The sequence below is a fragment of the Lichenostomus cassidix genome, unplaced genomic scaffold (genome assembly GCF_008360975.1).
Source record: "Lichenostomus cassidix isolate B80296 unplaced genomic scaffold, HeHo_3.0 HiC_scaffold_46, whole genome shotgun sequence".
Taxonomy (NCBI): domain Eukaryota; kingdom Metazoa; phylum Chordata; class Aves; order Passeriformes; family Meliphagidae; genus Lichenostomus; species Lichenostomus cassidix.
In genome coordinates, this window is record NW_028147597.1 from 3,927,402 (window position 1) to 3,951,318 (window position 23,917).

The window sequence follows — 23,917 nt, forward strand, 5'->3', positions numbered from 1 at the left end:
ACAGTGAGTGCCCTTGATCTCAGAAAGGGCAGCTGGGAACAGATGGAGCAACAGAGCAGCTCCCCTCACCCTTCACTGAGTTACAGCCAATCCTCTTGCCTTGCACAGTTCTCTCTGTTCTCCCTGAGCACAGCAGGAAATCCTCTCAAACTGCCTTTGGCTGTCACTGTTCCTCAGCTCTGGGAAAGGAGATTCTGCCAAGCTCCTCTGCCTTAGGGGCAGTTTGGTCTGATGAAGTCCAACCCAGGACTGGTCCCTGTCCCCCATTCCCATGACCCACTGTTACAGAGCAGAGCTGACTCCTCGGTGTCCATGGGCAGAGCCACTGCTTGTCACAGCAACAGGGCCAGATCCCAGCAGAGCTGCAGGCATGGGGCTGGAGGAAGAGCTCTGAGAAAAGGGAAATTGGGTGGCACAGAGTGGGAGGGCTGGGAGAAAGGGCTGGGACATTGCTCAGGAAAGCCTCTCATGACTTGTTACTGTCTTCTCCCTGAACAGGTCCCCATGGCCAGAGGCTCAAAATGTCCAACAGCAGCTCCATCAGCCACTTCCTCCTCCTGCCATTCGCAGACACACGGCAGCTGCAGCTCCTGCACTTCTGCCTCTTCCTGGGCATCTCCCTGGCTGCCCTCCTGGCCAACAGCCTCATCATCAGCGCCGTAGCCTGGAACCACCGCCTGCACACCCCCATGTTCTTCTTCCTGCTCAACCTGGCCCTCACTGACCTGGGCTCCATCTGCACCACTGTCCCCAAAGCCATGCACAATTCCCTCTGGGACACCAGGGACATCTCCTACTCAGGATGTGCTTCTCAGGTCTTTATGGTTTTCTTCTTTTTAGGAGCAGAGCTTTCCCTCCTCACCATCATGAGCTATGACCGCTATGTGTCCATCTGCAAACCCCTGCACTATGGGACCCTCCTGGGCAGCAGAGCTTGTGCCCACATGGCAGCAGCTGCCTGGGCCTGTGGCTTTCTCAATGCTCTGCTGCACACAGCCAATACATTTTCCCTGCCCCTGTGCCACAGCAATGCCCTGGGCCAGTTCTTCTGTGAAATCCCACACATCCTCAAGCTCTCCTGCTCCAAATCCTACCTCAGGGAAATTGGGCTGCTTGCTGTTAGTGCCTGTTTAGGGCTTGGCTGTTTTGTTTTCATAGTTTTCTCCTATGTGCAGATCTTCAGGGCTGTGCTGAGGATCCCCTCTGAGCAGGGACGGCACAAAGCCTTTTCCATGTGCCTCCCTCACCTGGCTGTGGTCTCTCTGTTCATCAGCACTGGCATTTTTGCCAACCTGAAGCCTCCCTCCATCTCCTCCCCATCCTTGGATGTGGCAGTTTCAGTTCTGTACTCAGTGGTGCCTCCAGTACTGAACCCTCTCATCTACAGCCTGAGGAACCAGGAGCTCAAAGATGCCCTGAGGAAACTGATGATTGTATCTTTTCAGAAGCACTAAACTCTCTTTTCTGCTTCAGAGTGTTCAGGATGAAACTCTTTACAATCTCAGCCTTTTTTTTTCCTATTTCTCCTTTTCACTGGTACTTTTTCTTACAATTTTTCTAATGTTGTAATGTTTTTTATAAAATACTATATTATTACTCCTTGCATTTTTACATGAACATCTGCCTTTCATTTGAAACACAAAAACTTTTAAGAGGCTAGTTCCCCATGTATTTAAATAAAAACAACTGACTGCCCTTACTTGTGTGTCAAAGATGCTTCCTGAGCCCTTCTCTGTCTCTCCAGGGGCAGTGCCTGTGAGAAGAGGTGGAGGGAAGAGACTCCCAGCACAGCAGCACAGCCAGGGACAATGGCCCTGGCTCTTCCCACATCTGCTCTCCCCAGCTCCACACTCCCCAGCCCTTCTGTGTGTGTAAGGCCTGAGTGCTCTGGCAGCTTGGTGACAGCCCTGCTGTGTGTCTGTGCTGTGAGCACAGGCAGGGACAGGCCATGGGCACTGCAGGGACACAGCTGGGCTCCACCACAGCAGTTCCAGCAGCAAAGGGCATCTCCTGAGGGCACTGCAGGAAGGCTGTACTCTCTCTCCAAAGTCACTGTCAGGAACTTGCCCAAGGAATAGACTCTAAAGCAGCTCTTTGTGTTCCTTGTTCTCCCAGGGCTCAGTGGGATGAGATCAGGGTGCCAGTGTGGCCTTCAGGGGACTCAGGTCTGGGTCAGGTTTTGCTTGTTGGTGGCCAGTGCCCATCAGATGGTGAATGGTCTGTGATGAACGTTCCTGGGGCTCTCCAGCTTGTGCCAGGGCTGATGGCAGGGGAATGTTTATCTGGAGGGCCTTGGGAGCTGCCAGGAGACCACAGGGGAGCTGCAGGGACAGTGTGTGCCAGGGATCAGCAGTGCCTGGAGCTCACTGGGCACAGGCCTGTCCAGGCTGGGGTCACCCAGAGATAAAGAACTGAATGTCTGCTGTGACCCATGAGAGCTCTGCAGCCCCAGGGGACACAGCAGGAACAGGAAAGGAGTCTGGGCAGTGACTCCTCTGACCCTCAGGGAATTTCCCCAGGAGGATCCAGGGCAGCCCCAAGGCCATCTGGCAGGCCTGGAACAAGGCAGGCAGCTCTGAGCAGCCTCCATGGCCCCAGCAGAGCTCGTGTGGGAGGGGTGAGTGCAGGGAGCACCATCAGCTGCCTGTGTGTCCAGCTGGAGCAGCAGAGCCCAGCAGAGGCAGCCCATGGCCCCGGGCAGCACAGCCCCCGTGCTCTGCAGAGCAGCACCCCCAGCTCTGTGGGGCTGTGGGGAGCAGGGCAGGGGCTGCAGCAATGGCTGCTCTGGCCAGCACAGCCGTGATCCCCTGGGAAAGGCTCTGTGGGCAGCTGGGATGTGCCAGGAGAAGAGCAGGAGCCCGTGGGTGTGCACAGGAGCCCTGGCAAGAGGCTGCCCTGGCCCTGGGGCTGCAGGAGCTGCCCAAGCTGAGCATCTCCTGAGCATTCCAGAGCCAGAGTTGCTGTCCCTGATCTCCAGTGCCTCCAGTTCCTGCTGCAGGGCCAGACAGGGCTGGGCTGCTCTGCAGGTCTTGGGCAGGAGCAGGGAGAGGCTGGACTGGGCAGTGCCAGAGAGAGGAAGACAATGCACCCTTGGTTGTACAAGTGCTTGCAGTGTCAGAATGGTCTCCAAGGTTCTGTGAGGCCCTGCAGTGTCACTATGACCCCTTGGTTGCACCAGGCCTCACAGTGTCATTTTGGTTTCCATGGTTCCACGAGGCCCTGAAGTGTCACAGTGTCCCCTTGGTTCCATGTGGCTCCTCTTGGAGACTGAAATATTATCGTTTATGGCTTAAACATCTTCATGAAGGACTTTTGCCTATTATAGCAAAACTGTAAAAAAGCTGCAGAGAAATCCATCAAAACCCTGAACGGGGCTCTGAACTACACTGCTCACTGCCCATTGAGGAAGACAAGATAAAGTAACAACTCAGGGCTGGAGGAGAAGAAGTACATTCACAGAGGGATCAAGCTTAGCACCTTTGGGGTGGAGACCATAGCCCCAAGGCTATCAGGTGCCAGGCTCGAGCAGACCCTCACACCAAAGGGTGGGGGAAGAGAGGTTGTGGGTTCCTAGTGGAAAAGCCTCTGGTCAGAGGCAGTGAACTCCTGTCCTGTGCTGTGCAGAAAAGCCCAGCTGTGGAGCCCCTTCACCCAGGGAAAAGCTCAACCACTTGATGGACAGAAGAGGGGCTGTCATGGCCCATCAAAGGCCCCCCCAAAGGGGCCCCCCGACTCTGTACCAGAGATGATGCAACAGATCCGCAGTATTGCATGGGAGAGTGTCAAACCTAGCCCCCTCAGGAGACACATGGGCGTTCCCACTTGGCCTAAACATACATTAACCCACTGGATTCTATACTTTTCAGTAGTAGTGGCAGCAGGGGACCCTCACCATCAAGAAGACCAGATGGAGGGAAGCCATGAGGTGTCTCTGGGGCCCTTGGCTGGGTGACATGTTTCTACTTAACTCCTGTCACCCTCTCCCTGTCCCCCCACTCCCCTAGCACACTTCTTTTTCTATTTCTTTCTTTCTCTTTCCATCCTCTTGCCTCTTTTACTATTAAATAAAATATATCAATTTTTTGGGACCAGCATCTAACCTCATTTGGTTTTAATAATGTGTTTTGGGTATATTTCAAACCTTTCAGGGTTTGATCTGTTTTATTCACAGACATAGCTTGCTTTGCTCTTCTGTGTTTAAACCATTTTGTGACACCTGACATCCATCAGCAGAGCCTGGCACCCAGGAGGACAGCATGGCATCCTTGAAGACAGCCTGGCATCCATCAGGACAGGCACCCCTGGGGACAGCCTGACATCCCTGGTGACACCCCGCCAGCCACCATTTCCAATGGCTCTGAGGTGCTGGCAGTGGCTGTGGCAGGGGTCCCACAGCATGGGGACGTGGGTGACAGCAGTGTCACCCTAGCGGTGACCCCACAGAAGCGCCAGCATTTGTGCGACTTCCCCGACATTGCCACTGTCAGCACCGAGCAAACAGCGAGCCAGGAGAGCAGCCCAGAGGAGAACCAGCTCCTCACCCTCCCCAGGGCAGACAGCCAGGTGCTGGTGAGCTGAGGGGGCTTGGGGAGCCCGGGGGTCATGGGGCTGTCCCCACACCTGGCACAGGACGGGGAGTTCCCCACGCTGCAGGAGGCTCGTTCCTTCGTGGCTCTCCTCCATGGCCACTCCCGGCTGAGGGAGGATGCCCAGCGCTCCTTCTGCAGGGAGGTGACCTCTCCCGGCTCCTGGGGGACGTGGCAAACCAGTGCCACGGGGACATCAGGGGGTGCCGGGACCCCTGAGCAGCCCTGAGCCGGAGGTGACAGGGGAAGGGAGGTGACAGAATCAACCCGGGAGGGGCAGGTCTCAGTCGCACCCCTGGGCACCGCAGGACCTGCGGGGCTTGGGGACACCGTGGTGAGGGGTGGGCAAAGGGGGTGGGCAAAGGGGGTGACCACCGTGTCCCTGAGGGTGACCAGGGCCATCCCTGCCCCTGGCAGCACCACGTTCGCTGTGACTGAGCTGGAGGTTGCCAGGGGTGCCCCGGGGTTGTCCCTGCTGTGCCACAGCCCCCAGGCCTTGGACAGTTCCCTGCTGAGTGTCTGTGGCCAGGTGAGACCCCCATGGCACCCCCAGGGGTTTGGGGTGGCTGGGACTTCACAGGGCCTTGTCCCCATTAAGGAAACACAGTCCTGGCACCCATGGGGACAGTGCCATGGGGACAGGCACAGCCCTGGGGCTGCTGTGGGCACCCGTGGGGCAGGAGGGGTTTTGGGGCTCCCGGGGGGTCCCTGCCCTGCTGAGCCCTTCAGTCACTCCACAGTTACACTCCAGCCAGGATTCCAAGCTGTGCCAGATCTGCCAGGACAAGGACAGACACTTGTGGCTGTCAGGGGTGGCACGGAGGTTCTGCAGCCTGTGGGAGCTGCTGGCCACTGCTGGGCACTGGGGGCTGCAGACAGAGGGGGCCAAATATGCCTGGAGGCCACCTGTCCATCCTGCCCCAAAGGTGACACTAGGGGACATTCCAGAGAGGGACTGTGAGGTCACAGACCAGCTGTGATGTCCCAGAGAGGCTGTGTGATGTCCCAGAGGGGGCTGTGTCATAGCAGCACCACTGTGGCTGTGTCATAGAGCCACAGAGCAGCTGTGATGTCAGAAAGGGAGGGTGTGACATCACAGAATGGGTCGTGTGAGGTCACAGAGGGGCCATGACATCACGGAGTGTGTTATCTGTCGAGTGTGGCTAGCACAGGTCTTTCCCATGAGAATTCTTTTTGTGTTTTCTAAACAAAGATAAATTTTGGATGTTATTAAAACACTGTCTCGAGATTTGGACAGTGCAGGCCTGGCCAATCAGGCCTGAGGGGAGGTTTCTGACTGACCAATCTGGGTGACCTTTGAAAACTCTATATATATGGTGGATTCAAACAATAAAGTACTTTTTTCTATGCCACGCTGAGAATCGGGGCTTTCCTTCTCTGCTAGCGGCTCAACAGCAACAGTCGAGCATCTACAACATTGTAGAGGTGACTGTGACATCCCAGGGAAGACTGTGACATTGAGGTGGCTGTGTGGCATCACAGGGTGGCTTTATGACATCACAGAGCCACCGTGTGTGACATCACAGGGGGCTGTGTAGGGACACTGGGGAGGTCACTCCACCCCAACCCCCTCTCACAGTCTCTCCCCAGAGAAGTCCCCCATGCTGCCCCTGCACAGTGGGGTCCCCTGTCCCCCCAGGTCCTTTTTCCCCCCAGTGCTGCAGCCTTTCCCAGAGGATGTTCCACAAACAAACCCCCAGAGCCAAACATGGAGACAAGGGGGCTGGGGCTGTGTGACCAGGAAGGACATCAAGGACGTGGATTCTCCAGGTCACTGTGGCTTGGTTTGTGTTCCCCAGGGCAGGAAAGATGTCTGGCAGCTGCAGCAGGGTCAGTGAAGAGCCTCCAAGGTGGGGCTGGAGCCCTTTGGCTGTGAGGAGAGGCTGAGGGAGCTGGGCTTGTCCAGCCAGAGAAGGGAAGGCTGAGGGGCTCCTCATCCCAGCCTGGCAGTGCCAGCCAGGAGGTGATGGAGTACACAGAGCCAGGCTCTTCACCAGGGTGCCTGGTGGGAGACAAAAGACAATGGGTGGGAGGGGAAAGAGGGGAGGTTCAGCCAGGACAGGACAGAAGGAAATCAGATGAGTCAGACTGGTTTCAGCATTTCCTCAACACCAAAAGCAACCAGATCCTCCTTGTCCATCCACCACTGACAGCTTTGCAAACAGAGCATTGTCCCAGCTGTTTTACCCCCAGTCCAGGCACAGCATTGTGATACTACTTAACTCTGTTAATATCTGTGACAGCATCATCTTTGTCTAAAACTGATTTTGTATAGAATTCCCTTGTGAGTGGTGGACACGTCAGATGCTGCTGGGATGTTGCACAGAGCTGAGGGAAGAGCTGTGATGGTTATTAAAATGAGTCATGTTCAACTTCTGTTTCTTGGCCATGAAGAGAAACTTTCTTTGCCTCTGAGTCTCAGCAGCTCCTGACCCCAAAGGACACAAACCTGATCACTTGTGGTTCCCACTCCAGTGGTTGCACTTGCACCTCCCTCCATCCCCGGAGCAGAGCTCCCTTGTCCCACAAAGTCCCTGGCAATGGAGGGATGAAGCAAACAGGACAGGCTGTGGGGATCAGGGCCAGGGCACGGCCAGGGATTTGGTGTGGTTGTGACTCCAGGGCAGGACACTGCCCTTGGCCTTGCTGAACCTCATCCAATTGTCCTGGGCCCATGGCTGCAGCCTGTCCAGATCACTCTGCAGAGCTTCCTGCCCTCCAGCACAGCCACACTCCCACCCAGCTTGGGGTCACCTGGCAACTGACTGAGGGTGCCCTCGGTGCCCTCATCCAGATCAGCAATAAAGAGATTTAACTGAAGTGGCCCCAGTCCTGAGCCCTGGGGACACCCCTGGATGTGACTCCATTGCCCAGCACTCCTTGGGCTGGACTTCTGTCTTTTATGGAGCTCTGCATTCCCTTGCCACTGTTTGCTGATAATAAATGAACATCCCTCTGTGTCTCAGGCAGCTCCTTCTCCAAGGAAAGCAGCTGGGAGTTTGTGCCAAGGAGCTGAAAGCTGCAGGTGCAGCCTGGAGTGGAGGAAGCTGAGATTTGCACAAGGCTGCTCTGTGTCCCAGGGATTGGATGAGGGAAGTTGTGGCTAGCACAGTTTTTTTCATGGGAAGTTTTTTTGTGTTTTTGTAAATAAAGATAAAGTTTGGATGTTTTGGAACAGTGTCCCAGAACTTGGACAGTGCAGGCCTGGCCAATCAAGCTTGGGAGAAAGCTTCTAACTAACCAATCTGGGTGACTTTTGAGAACTTTATAAATGTGATGAAATCAAAACAATAAAGGTCATTCCTTCTTGCCACTGAACCCGATGCATTCATTACTCTGCTAGCTGCTCAACAGCGACAGGAAGTGGTGGGGTGGGGGTTAGGGACAAAATCTGATTGATTGTCAGCCATAAAGTGTCTTAATTTTCATATCTATTCAAACTACATCAGGAGATGCTGGGGATCAATACCAATTGGATATTGCTGATATCAGTCTATAAATAGGAAAAGAAAATTGAACAGATCCAAACAATTCTCTCTGCATTGTTTTAAATACAGTATATTCACTGCCAATATACTTCTGAAACCTGTACAATTAACCACAAAACAATTGAAGACCTAAGTGATTCCCAGGGGCTTGTCTATTTAGGGTGTTTTGAATGATGATGAGCCCTTTGGCACTGAATTCCTGAAGTGAAGAGCTGAAGGCTGAACAAGCTTCTGGAAAAGGAAAATTCAGCAGCAGCCTCCAGGTTGCTGAGGAGGTCAGCAGCCCTCACTGAGGCCATCCCTGCCAAGAGACCATGGGGGCAATGAGCAGCCAAGGAGAGCATCCCTGGGGCTGGGGAAGCAGAACTCAGAGGCACCAGCGGCTCCAGGTGGGAAATGAACTCTGCAATGTGGCTGTGAAAGCCCTGCCTGGGCTTGGCCAAGCAGGACAGCCAAGGCCTGACCCCCATGCCCTGGCAATGGGGATCGGTGGCCTCACAGGATGCTCGTGGCTCTCCCGGAGCAGTGGGATGTGGGGTGTGGGATGGTGAGGGCAGGAGAGCAGCAGGAGCCCTGCAAAGCCCTGTGGGCTGGGGGAGGAGGCCACAAGCCCTGGGGCTGCAAGGAACTGGTGTCTTCTCATGGGCCTCAGTGGCAGGGACAGCAGCCACAGCCAGGGGACACAAATGTCATTGCTGCTGGCAGGGGGTGGTCCCAGCCCCTCCAAGGCCTTTGGTCACCCCAACTGCAGCTCTCCTCCCCTGGCCTAGGCCTGTGCTGCTTCCCTTGCAGACTTTACCCACTGCCCCATTTCCCCACCTCCCTCTGACCCTGGGAGCTCCCAAAGCTTTCCTCATGTCCCTCTGTCCTCCCTTGTTGATGCTTCAGACAAAAAGCTGTGTTTGGCTGAGCAATGGCCAATTCCTGTGGGTTCCCAACTCCTGCCTTCTTCCCACACCCTGCTAAAGCTCCTGTGGCACCCAAGCTGTCCCAGGCACAGCCTTGCTGGAATCTGCTCCTTCTCTCCATCTCCCAGCACTGAAATCCATGTCCCATCTGCAGCCCTGCAGAGCAGCCCAGCCCTGTCTGGCCCTGCAGCAGAAACTTGAGGCACTGGAGGTCAGGGACAGCAACTCTGGCTCTGGAATGCTCAGGAGATGCTCAGCTCAGGGAGCTCCTGCTGCCCTAGGGACACAATCACAGAACCACAGTATTAACCAGGTTGGAAAATACCTTTGAGGCCATCAAGTCCAACCTATGACCTAATACCACCTTGTCATCAGATTGTGGCTATAAGTGCCACATGCTGTCTTTCCCTAAACAGCTCCAGGGACAGTGACTCCACCACCTCCTTGGGCAGCCCCTTCCAATGCCCAATGACCCTTTCTGTGAAGATATTCTTCCTAATGTCCAGCCTAAACTTCCTGTAGCACAGGTTGAGACATTTCCTTTCATCCAGTCCCCTGTTCCCTGGGAACAGAGCCCAAAGCCCACCTGGCTGCAGCCTCCTGTCAGGGAGTTGTAGAGAGTGATGAGGTCTGCCCTGAGCCTCCTCTTCTCCAGGATAAACAACCCCAGCTCCAAACTCAGCCACTCCTCACAGCACTTGTGTTCCAGACCCTTCCCCAGCCTTGTTGCCCTTCTCTGGACACACTCCAGCCCCTCAATGTCCTTCCTAAACTGGGGGCCCAGAACTGGACACAGCACTCGAGGTGAGGCCTCACCAGTGCCGAGTACAGGGGAAGAATCATTGCCCTGCTCCTGCTGGCCACACCATTCCTGATCCAGGCCAGCTGCCATTGGCCTCCTTGGCCACCTGGCCACACTGCTGGCTCATGTCCAGCCTGCTGTCCATCAGTGCCCCCAGGTCCCTTTCTGCCTGGCCACTGTCCAGCCACTCTGTCCCCAGCCTGTAGCACTGCAGGGGTTGTTGTGGCCAAAGTGCAGGACCTGGCACTTGGTCTGGTTAAATCTCACATTGTTGGATTTGGCCCCTGGATCCAGCCTGTCCAGGTCCCTCTGCAGAGCCCTCCTACCCTCCAGAAGGTTTTGCACCCACCCAGATGGGGATCAGTGTCTTCTCCTGGGCAAACAGTGAGAGGAACCGAGGGGACAGCCTTAAACTGTGCTGGGGGAGATTTAGGCTGGACATTAGGAAGAGGTTCTACACAGAAAGAGTGATTGGGCATTGGAATGGGCTGGCCAGGAAGGTGGTGGAGTCACCATCCCTGGAGGTGTTTAAGACTGGATGTAGCACTCAGTGCCATGGTCTGGGTGACAAGGCGGTGTTGGTTCAAATGTTGAACTTGATGATCTCAAAGGTCTTTTCCAACCTGGACGATTCTGTGGTATTTGTGACATTGCAGGGCCCCAGGGAAGCAAGAGACCGTTGTGACACTGTGGGGTCTTGTGGAACTAAGAGGACGAAAGTGACACTGTGTAATGCATGGCATCATAGAGCCAAGGGGCCATTGTGACATTTTGGGTCCTTGTGGAACCACAAAGGCCACTGTGACACTGTGGGGCCTTGCTGAACCAAAGGGCCATTGTGACACTTCAGGATCCAGTGTAACCAGGGGTCCCAGAAGCCATTGTGGCACTCTGGGGACTCATGGAAACAGGAAGCCACTGTGACACTGTGGGCTAAAAGGAATAAGGAAGACCATTGTGACACTGTGTGGCCTTGTTCAATGATGGGGCCATTGTGAGACTGCAGGGCCCCGTGGAACCAAGGGCCAAGTGTTACTAAGTGGAGCCACGTGGAGGCACAGAGAGCACTGTGACACTGCAGCACCTCATAACACAGGGGTGGTTGTTACATTGTGTGGACTCGTGGAATGAAGAATACAATTTTGACACATGAATGAAGAATACAATGGTGCCCCGAGAAACCAAGAGGCCATTTTGGTACTGTGGAACCAAGGAGATCATTGCTGACCTGTGAGACCTCATGGAACCAAGGGGGCATTGTGACACTGCAGGGCCTTGGGGAACCAAGGAGCCATCAGAATGCTATGGAGACTCATGAAATCAGGGAGGCCATTGTGAAACACTAGTGCATCATGGAATTGTGGTGAAACCAACTCAGCTGGGTGTGAGTGTGGATCTGCTGGAGGGCAGGAGGGCTCTGCACAGGGACCTGGACAGGCTGGATCCAGGGGCCAAATCCAGCAATGTCAGCTTTAACAAGACCAAGTGCCAGGTCCTGCACTCTGGCCACAACAACCCCAGCAGTGCTACAGGCTGGGGACAGAGTGGCTGGACAGTGTCCAGGCAGAAAGGGACCTGGGGGCACTGAAGGACAGCAGGCTGGACATGAGCCAGCAGTGTGGCCAGGTGGCCAAGGAGGCCAATGGCACCTGGCCTGGATCAGGAATGGTGTGGCCAGCAGGAGCAGGGCAGTGATTTTTCCCCTGTACTCGGCACTGGTGAGGCCTCACCTCGAGTGCTGTGTCCAGTTCTGGGCCCCCAGTTTAGGAAGGACATTGAGGGGCTGGAGTGTGTCCAGAGAAGGGCAACAAGGCTGGGGAAGGATCTGGAACACAAGTGCTGTGAGGAGTGGCTGAGTTTGGAGCTGGGGTTGTTTATCCTGGAGAAGAGGAGGCTCAGGGCAGACAAGGTGCTGTTAGGTCACAGGTTGGACTTGATGATCTCAAAGGTCTTTTCCAACCTCCTTGATTCTGTGATTCTCTGAAAGCACCCTTGAAGCAGCTGCAGGATGAGCCCTGGGCCTCCTCTTCAGAAGGTCCAGCAGCCCATGGCCCTCAGCTTCTCCCCACAGGCCCCAAAGCCCATCCTCTCAGTCCTGCAGAGCCTCTCCAGCTCCTCCTCACTGCCCCACAACAGGGAGCCTCACAGCCACACACAGCAGTCCAGATGTGCCCCCTGGCCTGTGCTGCCTCTGGCAAGGGAACAGCACGAGGCACTGCAGGACCCTGCAGACAATTCATGAAGCACTTGTAGGATGATCCTGCTCACCAAGGGATGTTCCCATGGTGCCAAGTCAGGAACTGAAATGGGGAGTGGGGCCAGAGAGGAAAGGGCAAACAGGGATGGGCTGTTTGCAGGGGAGAGGACAGGGATGGGCAAGAGGAAGAAATGTGGAGCAGGAAAGAGGAAAGAAAGCAAAGGTGAAGCAAAGGAAATGCTCAGGGCTCTTTGGGGGTGGCTGCCAGGCAGCCCTGGCTCTGAGCAACAATGTCTGCAGTGGGATAGGAAACTCACAGCTCATGGGAATAAACTTTCTGGCTGACTTCTGAGGTCACAACAAACCTGAGTGGTTTCCCTCCCATCCCCAGCCCTTGCTTGCCCCCAGGGCTGATGGTGTTTGTGCTCACTCAGGTTCATCTCCCCACACTAACAGCATGGGGTGCTCACGCCTGCTGTGTGCAATGCAAACAGGGCTCCTGAGCCAGTGCTGCCGTGTCTCTGCCTGGAAGGATCAAGCAGCTCTGGGAGCTGGGGGAGAGGCCAGGGCTGCCAAGGGGGGGATGTTGTTGGCAGCTCCATGAGGACGCTCTGGGACGCTGCCCTGGGCTGTCCAGCGCAGTGGGGATTAACGCGAAGGGGGAGGAGGGGTGGAACCAGGCCTCTGCGTTTACCGAAAGTGTCTCTGAGCTATTGAGAGATCACTCCAGTCAGCACTGCCTGGTGCTGTACAGAAAAGCCCTTCTCACACCCGTGCCGGTGTAAGGCACATATTCTCACTCACCCACGGAGTTGGATAACTCGTGCGTTACCAGAGACAAAGAATTCAGAGCGCTCAGTCAGCCGGAGGTTCCAGAGGTTTATTCTGAAGGGTTCCAGGGCCAAAAGAGGACGAGGCACCCCAGCCGTCTACATTTAAAGGGGCGGCTGGAGGGTCAGGGGAGAGGAGGCGGGGGGAACACCACAACCAATGGGAGGAGGAAGGGATGGGATCAGGGGTTAGGTTACAGCTGGGGGGATTTACGTAATTTGGGGAGGAACCATCGTGTTCTCCAGGGGGGAGGACTAAGAAGGCTTCCACCAGTGGGGTTCTGCTGTGTTGGAACCACTCAGCTCCTCAGCAGTTCCTGAGATGGTATCACCCATCCCAACAACTCCCCCTTCTTTATTTAAAGGAAAGGCCTCCCCTACTTGCTTAGTTAAACACTTCTTGAGGCAACCGAACAAGCTTAGAACAAGGAAAATTATTAGGATCACCCACAGTCCAGTTTTGACTAAGGATGCTAGCCATCCTTGAAGTCCCCACTGTCCGAAAAGATTGCCAATCCAGTCTGTTTCTTTTTCTGTCTTCAGTTCTTTGATTTGATCCTTTATTTTCTGTATCGTCGCGTGGATGCTCTGGCTATGAGATGACAGGTTAAAGCAACACAGTCCTTCGAATTCCTCACAGCCATGTCCATGGGCCAATAAAAGAAAATCGATGGGTGCTCTGTTTTGCAGTGTTGCATGCCTGGTGGTTTCTTCATCTTCAAGAAGCTGAGAGAGGGCACTCGAGGTTAGGTTAGCATGCTTTCCGAGCCAGCACTCAAGGTGGCTAAGTTCACCTAAGGCTTTTGCTGCTGCTACTCCAGGCAGGAAAAATGATGCAGCAATCCTTTTAGACAATGACCAATTGATAATTTCGCTATCACAATTAGGATCTAATTGTTGTATATTTCTTTTTTGGCGGGCCAATCGAGTATGGCTTTTCCAATGCAGAATTTGGGTTTTGTTGGGTGCTAGTACAGAAAGCCTGCCAAGAGTGCACGGTCCCCCTTGGAGCTGGGATGGGATTCCAGACCACGCCTGATTCCCACAAATCAGGAACATACCTTTGGGCAGCATTTTGGGGTGTGCAGATGACTCTGTTGGGATGACCTTTTTATCCTGACACCAATTACTGACAGAGTAAACTTTTCCCTGGGGTGTTGCTTTTCTACTATGACTTAATTTCTGGTGTTCTGACCAGGATAATGCCATCCCTCTTTTCGGGCTGAAGACAAACTTGAGGCAAAGGGTAGCCTGGGAGGACCCCAATAGTAGTAATTCGTGGGGTTCCTCTGGTGCTGTTGCCAGTGTGCTTACCCATTTCTCCCAAGCTTCTTTCTGGGGGAGCACCTCATTTGCAAAAGGCAGTTCATCTTTGTGGAGAGGGATCCCCACCAGGCATGATGAAAGTGGGTCACTGACGCTGCCCATAGACAGGCACATATGGTCTTGCTGGAGTGCCTTTGCCAATGTAACCCACATATTGGTCTTTGGCTGAGGGACAATCCATGCGAGAACCTCTGGTGGTAACAGGATGCAGGAGGTCAGGAGAATGCAGAGGTAGGCAATTACAGGCATGGTGGTAAGAGAGGTATAGGTAGTCCTTTTTTCTGTGGGATTTCAAGCAAAAATCATTAAAAGATGGTTTTCTGTTACTTCTTTCTTTTTTCCCCCTCATCCCCCCTTTTTGTCATAAGACACAGGTAATAAGGTTGTGGGTTAGGGAAACACATGAGGGTAACAGATAAGGGATTTGTGGGTTTGGGGAACTGCTTGAAGGAGGCACAAATAGCTGTTCACGTGGCTGGAATCTTGCGCCGACATCTTCTCCAAGCGGCACTGGTTTCTTTGTCTGGAGTTTCTTTGTCAGTGTCTGGTGTGTCATCTTTCGCCTGCTCAGGAGCTGTCACTGACGGTCGGAGGTAGGGCTTTACATATTTTCCTGGTATCCACTTGGGTCCTGAAGGTGTGGAAACACAAGCATATCCCCTCCCCCATACAATTAGTGAAAAAGGGCCTGATATTTGATGGCTTTCTGGATCTTTGATTAACACTGGTGGTTGTTCTTTTAATTTGGCTTGGGTCGAATTGGTAAAATGCCGGAACACAGGGGGGTCAGGCTCTTCAAACGAACTGTTTAAGAAATTTATTGTAAAAAGGGCTTTGCAGAGTCTCATAATGGGAGAATTGAGTTCTGATCCTCCCCGCTGTTGGTCTAGGACCCTCTTAATTGTCTGGTGGGTCCTCTCAACTATGGATTGTCCTGTGGGGGAGTGGGGGATACCTGTAATGTGTTTGATGCCCCATGAGCTAAAAAACTCTTGAAGTTTGTTAGAGATGTAAGCTGGACCGTTGTCAGTTTTTATCTCAGCAGGAACGCCCAGGGTAGCAAAAGCAAGGAGAAAGTGCTGTATAACATCTCTTGCCTTTTCTCCTGCATGGGCAGATGCAAAAACAGCTCCAGAAAATGTGTCCACAGAAACGTGCACATATTTCAATCTGCCAAACTGGGGGACATGGGTTACATCCGTTTGCCAAACTTCACAGCTACCCAGACCCCGGGGGTTAACTCCAGACCCTAAGGATGGCACTTGGTAGCTCTGACAGCTAGGACAGGTTGCTACAATTGCCCTTGCCTGGTTTCGGGGTAATTTAAACATTCTCATCAGTGCTGGTACATTCTGATGGTAAAATTGATGGCTCAGCTTTGCCTGAGCAAAGGTGTCTGGAATGTTAGGAGCTTTCACCGGCATAGCTAGAGCGTCTGCCCTCCGATTCCCTTCAGCAACTGGTCCAGGGAGATCGGTGTGTGACCTTACATGCATCACATGGAACGGCTGCTTTCTGTGGGACAGCAGAAAAACAAGTTTTGAGAGCAGTTTATACAATTTAGGATTTGACACTTCTTTTAGCCAGGCATGTTCTGCTCTGGCGACTACTCCAGCTACATAAGCTGAATCTGTTACCAGATTAATAGGTTCTTCGAACATCTCAAAAGCTCTAACAGCAGCCGCAAGTTCCGCAATTTGCGGTGAGCCTTCAATTATTTGGATATCATGCTCCCACACTTGCGTTTCGGGATGTTTCCAAGTCACGACTGACTTATGGGATTTCCCGGAGCCATCTGTAAAAACAGTTAGAGCCTTGAGAGGGGTTCGACTTTGGAGTTCTTTTGGGGCCAAATGAAAAGCCGAATTGAATAATTTGTGTTTTGGATGATGATTTGAAATCTTGCCTGGATAACTATCCAGAGCAACTTGAAGGTGTTCATTTGTTTGGAGTAAGTTTGCTAAGGATTCACTTTCCAATGACGGATAGATGCAGGTGAAATCACACCCTGCAAGGGTACGGAGGCGTGCTCTGGCTCTCATAATTAGTTGAGCCACTAGTTCCTTTCTTGTTGTTATGGTTTTGAGCGGCTGATGTGGTAAGAAAATCCACTCAATTATAAGAAGTGGGTCTTTTTGTGCAGTGTCCCATTGAAAAATCAGTCCATACAGCCTAGGTGACTCACCCAGAACGATGAAATTAAAAGGCAACTCAGGACTTGTCCGATGGGCTTGGCGAGAAGACAGGGCAAGCTGTACCTTAGCAATGGATTCCCGGGCCTCCTCTGTGATGACTCGGGGCGAGTCCAGGTGGTCACAGCCTTTCAGGAGGTTAAACAGCGGAGCAAGGTCTTGCGTAGTAATTCCCAGCAGAGGACGAATCCAGTTTATAGAACCACACAGTTGGTGCAAGTCCCGGAGTGTCTTTGGGTTGTCTTTGATGGTGAGCTGCTGGGGTACGATGGTCCGTTCGCTGATGCGGAGTCCCAGGTAGGTCCACGGGCAGGTACGCTGAATCTTTTCCTGCTGGATCTCAAACCCTGCTTTCTCAATGGCCTGAATAGTTTTTTCTAGAGTTAAGTTCAGGTATTTATCATTTGGTGCACAAATTAACACATCATCCATGTAGTGGAGAATGATAGAACGTGCAAACTCTTTGCGGATGGGGGACAGGACGCGAGCCACGTACCATTGGCAAATAGTTGGAGAATTTTTCATACCCTGGGGTAACACACACCAGTGGTATCTGCGCTGGGGGGCTTCCTGGTTTAGGGATGGCACGGAGAAAGCAAACCGAGGAGCATCACTTGGGTGTAGGGGGATTGTGAAGAAACAGTCCTTAATGTCAATGACAGCAAGCTTCCAATTCCTAGGAAGCATTGAGGGCGAGGGCAGGCCAGGCTGTAGGGGTCCCATATCTTCAATGACTTCATTGATTTTCCTGAGGTCTTGGAGGAGCCTCCATTTGTCTTTTCCAGGTTTCCGTATGACAAAGACAGGGGAGTTCCAAGGGCTATTAGATGGTACAATATGACCTTTGGCGAGCTGTTCTTCTACTAGGGATTCTAAAGCGCTGAGCTTCTCTGTGCTTAAGGGCCACTGGGTCACCCACACGGGGTCGCTTGTCTTCCAGGTTAGGGGCGGGGTGGAGTGCACCCCAGTGGCCCCAACTAAAAATCCTGAGATGGAGGTGGGATTACCAGCTGAGTCCCCCACTGGGTAAGGAGATCTCTGCCCCAGAGGGTAAAACCAGAGTCAATTACATACGGGCGGATGGTGGCTGTGTGACCTTCAGGGCTTTCTATGATGATATTATTTGTACTCCTCTGGGAAGTTGCTGACCCTCCTATGCCTGTGATTCTGCCGCCTGCTGGTTTGGTCTTCCAGTCCTGGGGCCATTCCGCTCGAGAAATGATGGTTACATCGGCCCCTGTGTCTACCATCCCCGTCAGGTAAGCAGTGGATTTATCATTGTGTAGTTTACAATGCATCATGGGCTTGTCTGCGCCTACAACTTCTGCCCACCATATGGAAGGTGTTCTGTGGCACCTGGGGTGGTTTTCAGGTAGTATGATAGCTTGTGCTACCACCTGACCCTTTGATAGAAACCAGGGAGTGTTGTTACAGGAGACAGAAATTTGTACTTGTCCATTGGGGTCTATTTTGTGCACCTCAGGTAAAATAAAAAGTTCAAGTGGACCATGCTTAGTGTCCCCGACTACTAGAATGTCCACAGTCCTGTCAAAAGGTTTTTCAAAGCCCACATATATGTGTTGTTGATTTCCATTGCGGAAGTGGTGTGTATCAGTACTTACAAGACAGAGTCTCTTGTCCGTTCCGCTGTGTGGTGTGCTGTTATCATCTATGGCAGGGGTGGCAGGGCAGGGAGAGACGGCTGTAGAATTTTTGTCCTGGCGCGGAGCCGTGCCGCGCTTCACTGTCCGTTTCCCTGGTCCTTCTGATGGTGATGCTGGCAGGGACAGCCTGGGGGCACAGCTTCAGTATTATTGTTAGTATTTCTCTTAACACGCTTTGGTTTAGGGCAGTCTTTGGCAATGTGTTCAAAACTCCCACAATTATAACATCTCCGTGGGGGTTTCTGAGAAGCTGCTAGTGCTTCTGCTACCCCTTTTGAAACAGCTTGGGCTATTGTTGCCTCAGGAGATGCTAATTTGGTGCAAGCCTCAATCATCTGATCGAGGGTAGGAGGTGGGTCTAGTGGGAGTGCCTGGAGGACTTTTTTACAACTCTCATTAGCATTCGCCATAGCTAATGCACACAGCAGCTCCTTTTGGGCTTCTGGATTCCCAACTTGCTTTTCAACTGACTCTTTTAGTCTATCGAAGAATTTTATAAAGGACTCATCGATAGTTTGTTTTATAGTGGAGAAATTCAGAGAGGGAGTGGAATCCGAGGGGGTTGAGAGCAAAGCTCTGTCAGCCTCTCTTTTGATATCTTCTAAAATCAGTTCAGGCAATTGTCTCGCTTGATCTTGGGGTTTAACCAGGTTTCCTTCCCCGCAAAGATCATCTAGTGTTATGTGAGCCCTGTTGGGATCTCTGTGATATACCTGGAGGAGGTCTTTTAATTGTTTTCTCCAAGTTTTGTCCCACAGCATGTATTCTCTAGGTGACAGAAGGCATGCCATAAGATTTTTTATATCATATGGGACCAGTACATTCGCAGCAAAGGTAGCTTGGAGTAGGTTCTTAAAGTAAGGGGAGTTACGCCCAAAATCCTTCCCTGCCTTGCACATCTCTTTTATCTGTGCATATGGGAGGGCATCCCAGCGGGGGTTCCCTCCAGCTCTATTATAATGGACTGGAGCAGCAGTGACAGAAATTTTGTTGGCTAATTCCCAGTGCCCCTCGTGTGCTGCTTGTCTGCGTATATCAAGCCAGGGATCCTCTTCAGAATCGCTGCTTTCCTCATCCGAAGAAGAGCAGGCAGCCCGACGCCGGTGCCGGCGGGGCTGGCTCTTCCTCTGTCGCTGGCCGGCTCCGTTGCCGTGGGAACCGGGGAGGAGCGGGGCTGCAGGAGTAGCACCGCAGGGGAGGGGGGGGTGAACGAGGGAGGGACCCGCGCTGGGATGGGAGCTCCCCGCGGGGGGCAGGGCTGACGCAGGACCGACACCCGACACCGCGGGGGGGGGTGAACCCGGCGCAGGAATACCCGATGATGCAAGGGGCGGGGCCGATGCCAGCCCGGGAAGTTTAAGCTGATAAGGATCAGGCATGCTAGCTTGTAGCTCCACGTGGTCCGCGCCACATGGACCCGCGGCAGGGGGGGGTAACGCGTGGTTTGTGCCGTCCCGTGAGAAACATGGAGTCAAGGTAGGGAGGTTTTGGGGAGCTGGGAAGAGGGTGAGGGACAGGCTCGAGCCGGGCTGGCCAGACCCGGCTGGAGCAGGGGATAGGGGAGAGAGCGCTCCTCCCCCCTGGGGTTCCGAGGGTTTGGGGACAGCGGGGGAGGGGACAGACACAGGGGAGGCAGCACGAGAGAGATCTGAATTTTTAGACAGAACTGTTTCAGTCTTGGCGTTCTTAACAGACTTATAAATCACTACAAACAAAGGGAGAAAATTAGCAACCTTTCGATCCCCAGCCTGTGTGAGAACAGTCAGCTCGTGTCCGATTTTATCCCAAAAGCTAAGAGATTGAACAGTAGCTACAGAAACATTTGGAAAGATGTTAAAAATCCAGCGAACAAAACATTTTAAATTTCCCTTAGAGAACTGGGAATTATCTGACTTAAGAGTAGTTTTAAGGGAGGTATAAAGCTCTGATTGAGGACGGGTTAACTTCCCACCCATATTCCCCAAATAAATTCTTCCCAACACCGAAAGAAAAAAAATTAAGGAGAAAAACAAGAGAAGAATTCACCCCAGCAAAGCCTCACTTACCACCTCGAGGCTTCCGAGAGTGTAAAAGAAATTTCGGCGTGGTTCTCTGGTTTGGCCGATATCTCCTGTCCCAGACAAACGGAGATTTCTCAGCTGCCTCTTTAAACAGATCTAATAAAACTTAGACCTGTTTTCGAGGGAAGTAGCTGCTCCGATCGTGACATCTATGGCATAAAGCCTTCCGAGACACTTTCAGGGATTTTTCAGGTCCCTGTATCGAGCGCCACTTAACGCGAAGGGGGAGGAGGGGTGGAACCAGGCCTCTGCGTTTACCGAAAGTGTCTCTGAGCTATCAAGAGATCACTCCAGTCAGCACTGCCTGGTGCTGTACAGAAAAGCCCTTCTCACACCCGTGCCGGTGTAAGGCACATATTCTCACTCACCCACGGAGTTGGATAACTCGTGCGTTACCAGAGACAAAGAATTCAGAGCGCTCAGTCAGCCGGAGGTTCCAGAGGTTTATTCTGAAGGGTTCCAGGGCCAAAAGAGGACGAGGCACCCCAGCCGTCTACATTTAAAGGGGCGGCTGGAGGGTCAGGGGAGAGGAGGCGGGGGGAACACCACAACCACTGGGAGGAGGAAGGCATGGGATCAAGGGTTAGGTTACAGCTGGGGGGATTTACATAATTTGGGGAGGAACCATCGTGTTCTCCAGGGGGGAGGACTAAGAAGGCTTCCACCAGTGGGGTTCTGCTGTGTTGGAACCACTCAGCTCCTCAGCAGTTCCTGAGATGGTATCACCCATCCCAACAGGGGATGGATCAGCCCCTGCTCTGCTGCTCCTTCCCGGCTCCCCCAGGGACCTTGCAGAGCCCCAGCCATGCTGTTTGCCCCCAGCCTGCCCATGGCCACCCTGCAGCTGCTCACGGGGGTTTTCTCTGCTCAGCATTGGCCTGGGCGTGTTCTGGAGAGAGCCTGGGCAAGGAGCCTCGAGCCCCCAGGCCCTGCCCTGAGGCGTCAGCTGTGCCCCAACAGTGCCCATGGCCTGTCCCTGCTGCAGCCCCGGCACTGCCACCCCCAGCACTGGCAGCGACCCCGAGAGCACTCAGGCCCTACAGCAACACGAGGGGCAGCAGGGCAGCGGGGCAGTGGCACGGGAGCAGCACTGGCAACACCAAGTGCTGCTGCTCCTTGGCACAGCTGCTGTGCCACCCCTGATCTGCCCCAGCTCTGCACACAGACATTGCTGCTGCAGCTCCACAGAAGGGAACAAAGGGGGATCTCTGGTGAAAACTTGGCTGGGAGATCCTTTAGCTTGTTTAAAGCCACTGAGAGCACAGCTCCTCATTGACACAGACTGTGGGTCACAGCAAAGAGGGAGAGAAGCAAAATGAGAAATGGCACAATGACTTTTATTTGTGGATGCTAAAAAAAAAAACAAAGGGAAAAAACCCCACAACCAAACAACAAGAACAATCAAATATGACTCATATAACAAGTGATTTGCAGAAATTGGCAACCAGTTTAATGTCTCTGAAATCGTCCAGTCATCAGTCTCCTCACTGCAGCCTTGAGCTCCTGGTTCCTCAGGCTGTAGATGAGAGGGTTCAGTACTGGAGGAACCACTGAGTACAGAACTGACACTGCCAGATCCAGGGATGGGGAGGAGATGGAGGGAGGCTTCAGGTAGGCAAAAATGCAAGTGCTGAGAAACAGGGAGACCACAGCCAGGTGAGGGAGGCATGTGGAAAAGGCTTTGTGCCATCCCTGCTCAGAGGGGATCCTCAGCACAGCCCTGAAGATCTGCACATAGGAGAAAACTATGAATACAAAACAACCAAAAGCTAAACAGGCACCAACCACAGAAATCCCAGTTTTTCTGAGGATGGAGTGTGAGCAGGACAGCTTGAGGATGTGTGGGATTTCACAGAAGAACTGGCCCAGGGCATTGCCATGGCACAGGGACAGGGAAAATATATTGGCTGTGTGCAGCAGAGCACTGAGAAAGCCACTGGCCCAGGCAGCTGCTGCCATGTGGGCACAAGCTCTGCTGCCCAGGAGGGTCCCATAGTGCAGGGGTTTGCAGATGGACACATAGCGGTCATAGCTCATGATGGTGAGGAGGGAAAGCTCTGATCCGAGGAAAAAGACACATAGAAAGACCTGTGCAACACATCCTGTGTAGGAGATGTCCCTGGTGTCCCAGAGGGAATTGTGCATGGCTTTGGGGACAGTGGTGCAGATGGAGCCCAGGTCAGTGAGGGCCAGGTTGAGCAGGAAGAAGAACATGGGGGTGTGCAGGCGGTGGTTCCAGGCTATGGCGCTGATGATGAGGCTGTTGGCCAGGAGGGCAGCCAGGGAGATGCCCAGGAAGAGGCAGAAGTGCAGGAGCTGCAGCTGCCGTGTGTCTGCGAATGGCAGGAGGAGGAAGTGGCTGATGGAGCTGCTGTTGGACATTTTCTGTCTCTGGGCATTGGAACCTGTTCATGGAGGAAAGACAATGAGAGTTCTGGGGAGATTTCTCATATAAAAGTCAAAGCCCTTTCTCATAGAGTCTTCCCTGCCACTAAACACCTTCCCCCTGTCTCTGTCTAGGAGCTCTTCCTTCACCTGGTTTGCTGGAGCCCTGAGTGCTGCTGACCAATGTTGTGTGAGGAGCTGGACCTTTACCAGCAGCACACCTGGGAGTCAGCCCTGCTCCCCCAGTCAGTGCAGGGGACATTGAGGGCAGGGACCAGTCCTGGTGTTTGAACTTGGATGAGGAATCTACTCCTAAGGCACAGGAACTTGTCAGCACCAGCACTGCCAGAGCAAAGGGATGGGCATGGCAGAAGGCAGAATGGGAGATTCTGCTGCACTCTGGGACAACAGAATCCAGTGAGGCAGAAGGATTGTCTGAGGCTTAGTGCAGACTGAGGGGAGCTGCTCTATCCCTCCCGCCTGTTCCCAGCTTCCCTGGACTTGCACCTTTCTGAGAACCACTCCCGTGTTACCCTGGAAAGACTGGAGGCACTGCTGAGAGCAGAGGGATAAGTCCCTGACAGAGTGGCTCCTCCCTTTCCCAAAGTCAGGGAGAGTCATTTCATTGCCAGCCTGCCAGCCTGCACTGCCCAGAGCTGCCCAGGGCAGAGGGAGCTGGGACACCTCATTGCTGTGCTCACCCTGCACAGGAGGAGCCCCAAGGGCTGCGCCTGACCCTGCAGCTGCAACTGCCATTGCCAGAGAGCCTGTCAGCAATGCCAGGAGCAGCTGAGCAAGGCAAGGACAGAGACAGCCGAGCCCTGAGGAAAAGCCTTTCCCTGCCCAGCCCTGCATAGCCCCTCGCAGGCAGCAGCAGTGCAGGACAGTCGCCCTCAGGCCCTGGTCAGCAGGGAATGGGCAATGGCAGGAGAGATGCCCTTCATCTCTGGTGCTGCTCTGCCGGCCCAGGAGGGGACTGAGGGCCCCGAGCCCCCGGGCTGAGGGCTGTGCTGGCTGCCAGGGGACACAAGAGCTCTGCTGCTCAGGGCAGCTGGCAGATCCCCTGCCCTGGCAAAGAGCCCTCAGGGCTGCAGGAGCTGCTCTGCAGGACAGCCCTGGGCACCCCTGGCTGCACCCCCACCTTCCCAGCCTGCAGCCATCCCTGGCAGCAGGAGCTGTCCTGCCCTGTCCCTCTGACGGTGCCCAGGGCAGCCCCGCTCTGCAGCACATCCTCCCCCAAACCAGAAACACCAGCAGAGCCATCCTTACAGTCATATCAGTGCTGTCATGTGTCAGCTTTAGAAGATCCCTGCAGCCAGACTTACTGTGTCAGAAGTTGTGAAGATTTCTCCATGAATAAGCTCAGAATTGTCCTTCCAGTTGCTTTAAGCCTCTGTCTGCTTCACTCCTCTCAGGTACCTGCAGGCAGCACCCTCAGCCCTGCTGGGCTGGGAGAGA

At 53.6% G+C, this 23,917-nt stretch overlaps 3 protein-coding genes across 3 annotated transcripts; 1 reads left to right on the forward strand and 2 right to left on the reverse strand.

Annotated features, from left to right (window-relative positions):
- Positions 1–501: 501 nt before the first annotated feature.
- Positions 502–1,454, forward strand: LOC146422011 (olfactory receptor 14A16-like). Its single transcript, XM_085046906.1, has one exon. It carries the CDS (start codon positions 522–524, stop codon positions 1,452–1,454), a length of 933 nt encoding a protein of 310 aa, XP_084903032.1. The 5' UTR covers positions 502–521.
- Positions 1,455–10,388: 8,934 nt separating this feature from the next.
- Positions 10,389–14,407, reverse strand: LOC146422012 (uncharacterized). Its single transcript, XM_085046882.1, has 2 exons — positions 13,165–14,407; positions 10,389–10,510 (listed from the first exon to the last, which is right to left on the reverse strand). The coding sequence occupies exons 1-2, from the start codon at positions 14,405–14,407 to the stop codon at positions 10,389–10,391; spliced, it is 1,365 nt and encodes a 454-aa protein (XP_084903008.1).
- Positions 14,408–21,500: 7,093 nt separating this feature from the next.
- On the reverse strand, positions 21,501–22,473 carry LOC146422013 (olfactory receptor 14J1-like). The gene has a single exon (XM_085046935.1). The coding sequence runs from the start codon at positions 22,454–22,456 to the stop codon at positions 21,524–21,526; it is 933 nt and encodes a 310-aa protein (XP_084903061.1). The 5' UTR covers positions 22,457–22,473; the 3' UTR covers positions 21,501–21,523.
- Positions 22,474–23,917: the final 1,444 nt, after the last annotated feature.

Excerpts from the sequence above, each read along its gene's own strand:
- LOC146422011 (XM_085046906.1), top strand. The coding sequence starts at position 522 with ATGTCCAACAGCAGCTCCATCAGCCACTTCCTCCTCCTGCCATTCGCA.
- LOC146422012 (XM_085046882.1), bottom strand. The coding sequence starts at position 14,407 with ATGCCTGTAATTGCCTACCTCTGCATTCTCCTGACCTCCTGCATCCTG. Across the intron at positions 10,511-13,164 it reads AGGGGGAGTTGTTGGGATGG|TTCCACAAGACCCCACAGTG; the intron begins GTGATACCATCT and ends TCGTCCTCTTAG.
- LOC146422013 (XM_085046935.1), bottom strand. The coding sequence starts at position 22,456 with ATGTCCAACAGCAGCTCCATCAGCCACTTCCTCCTCCTGCCATTCGCA.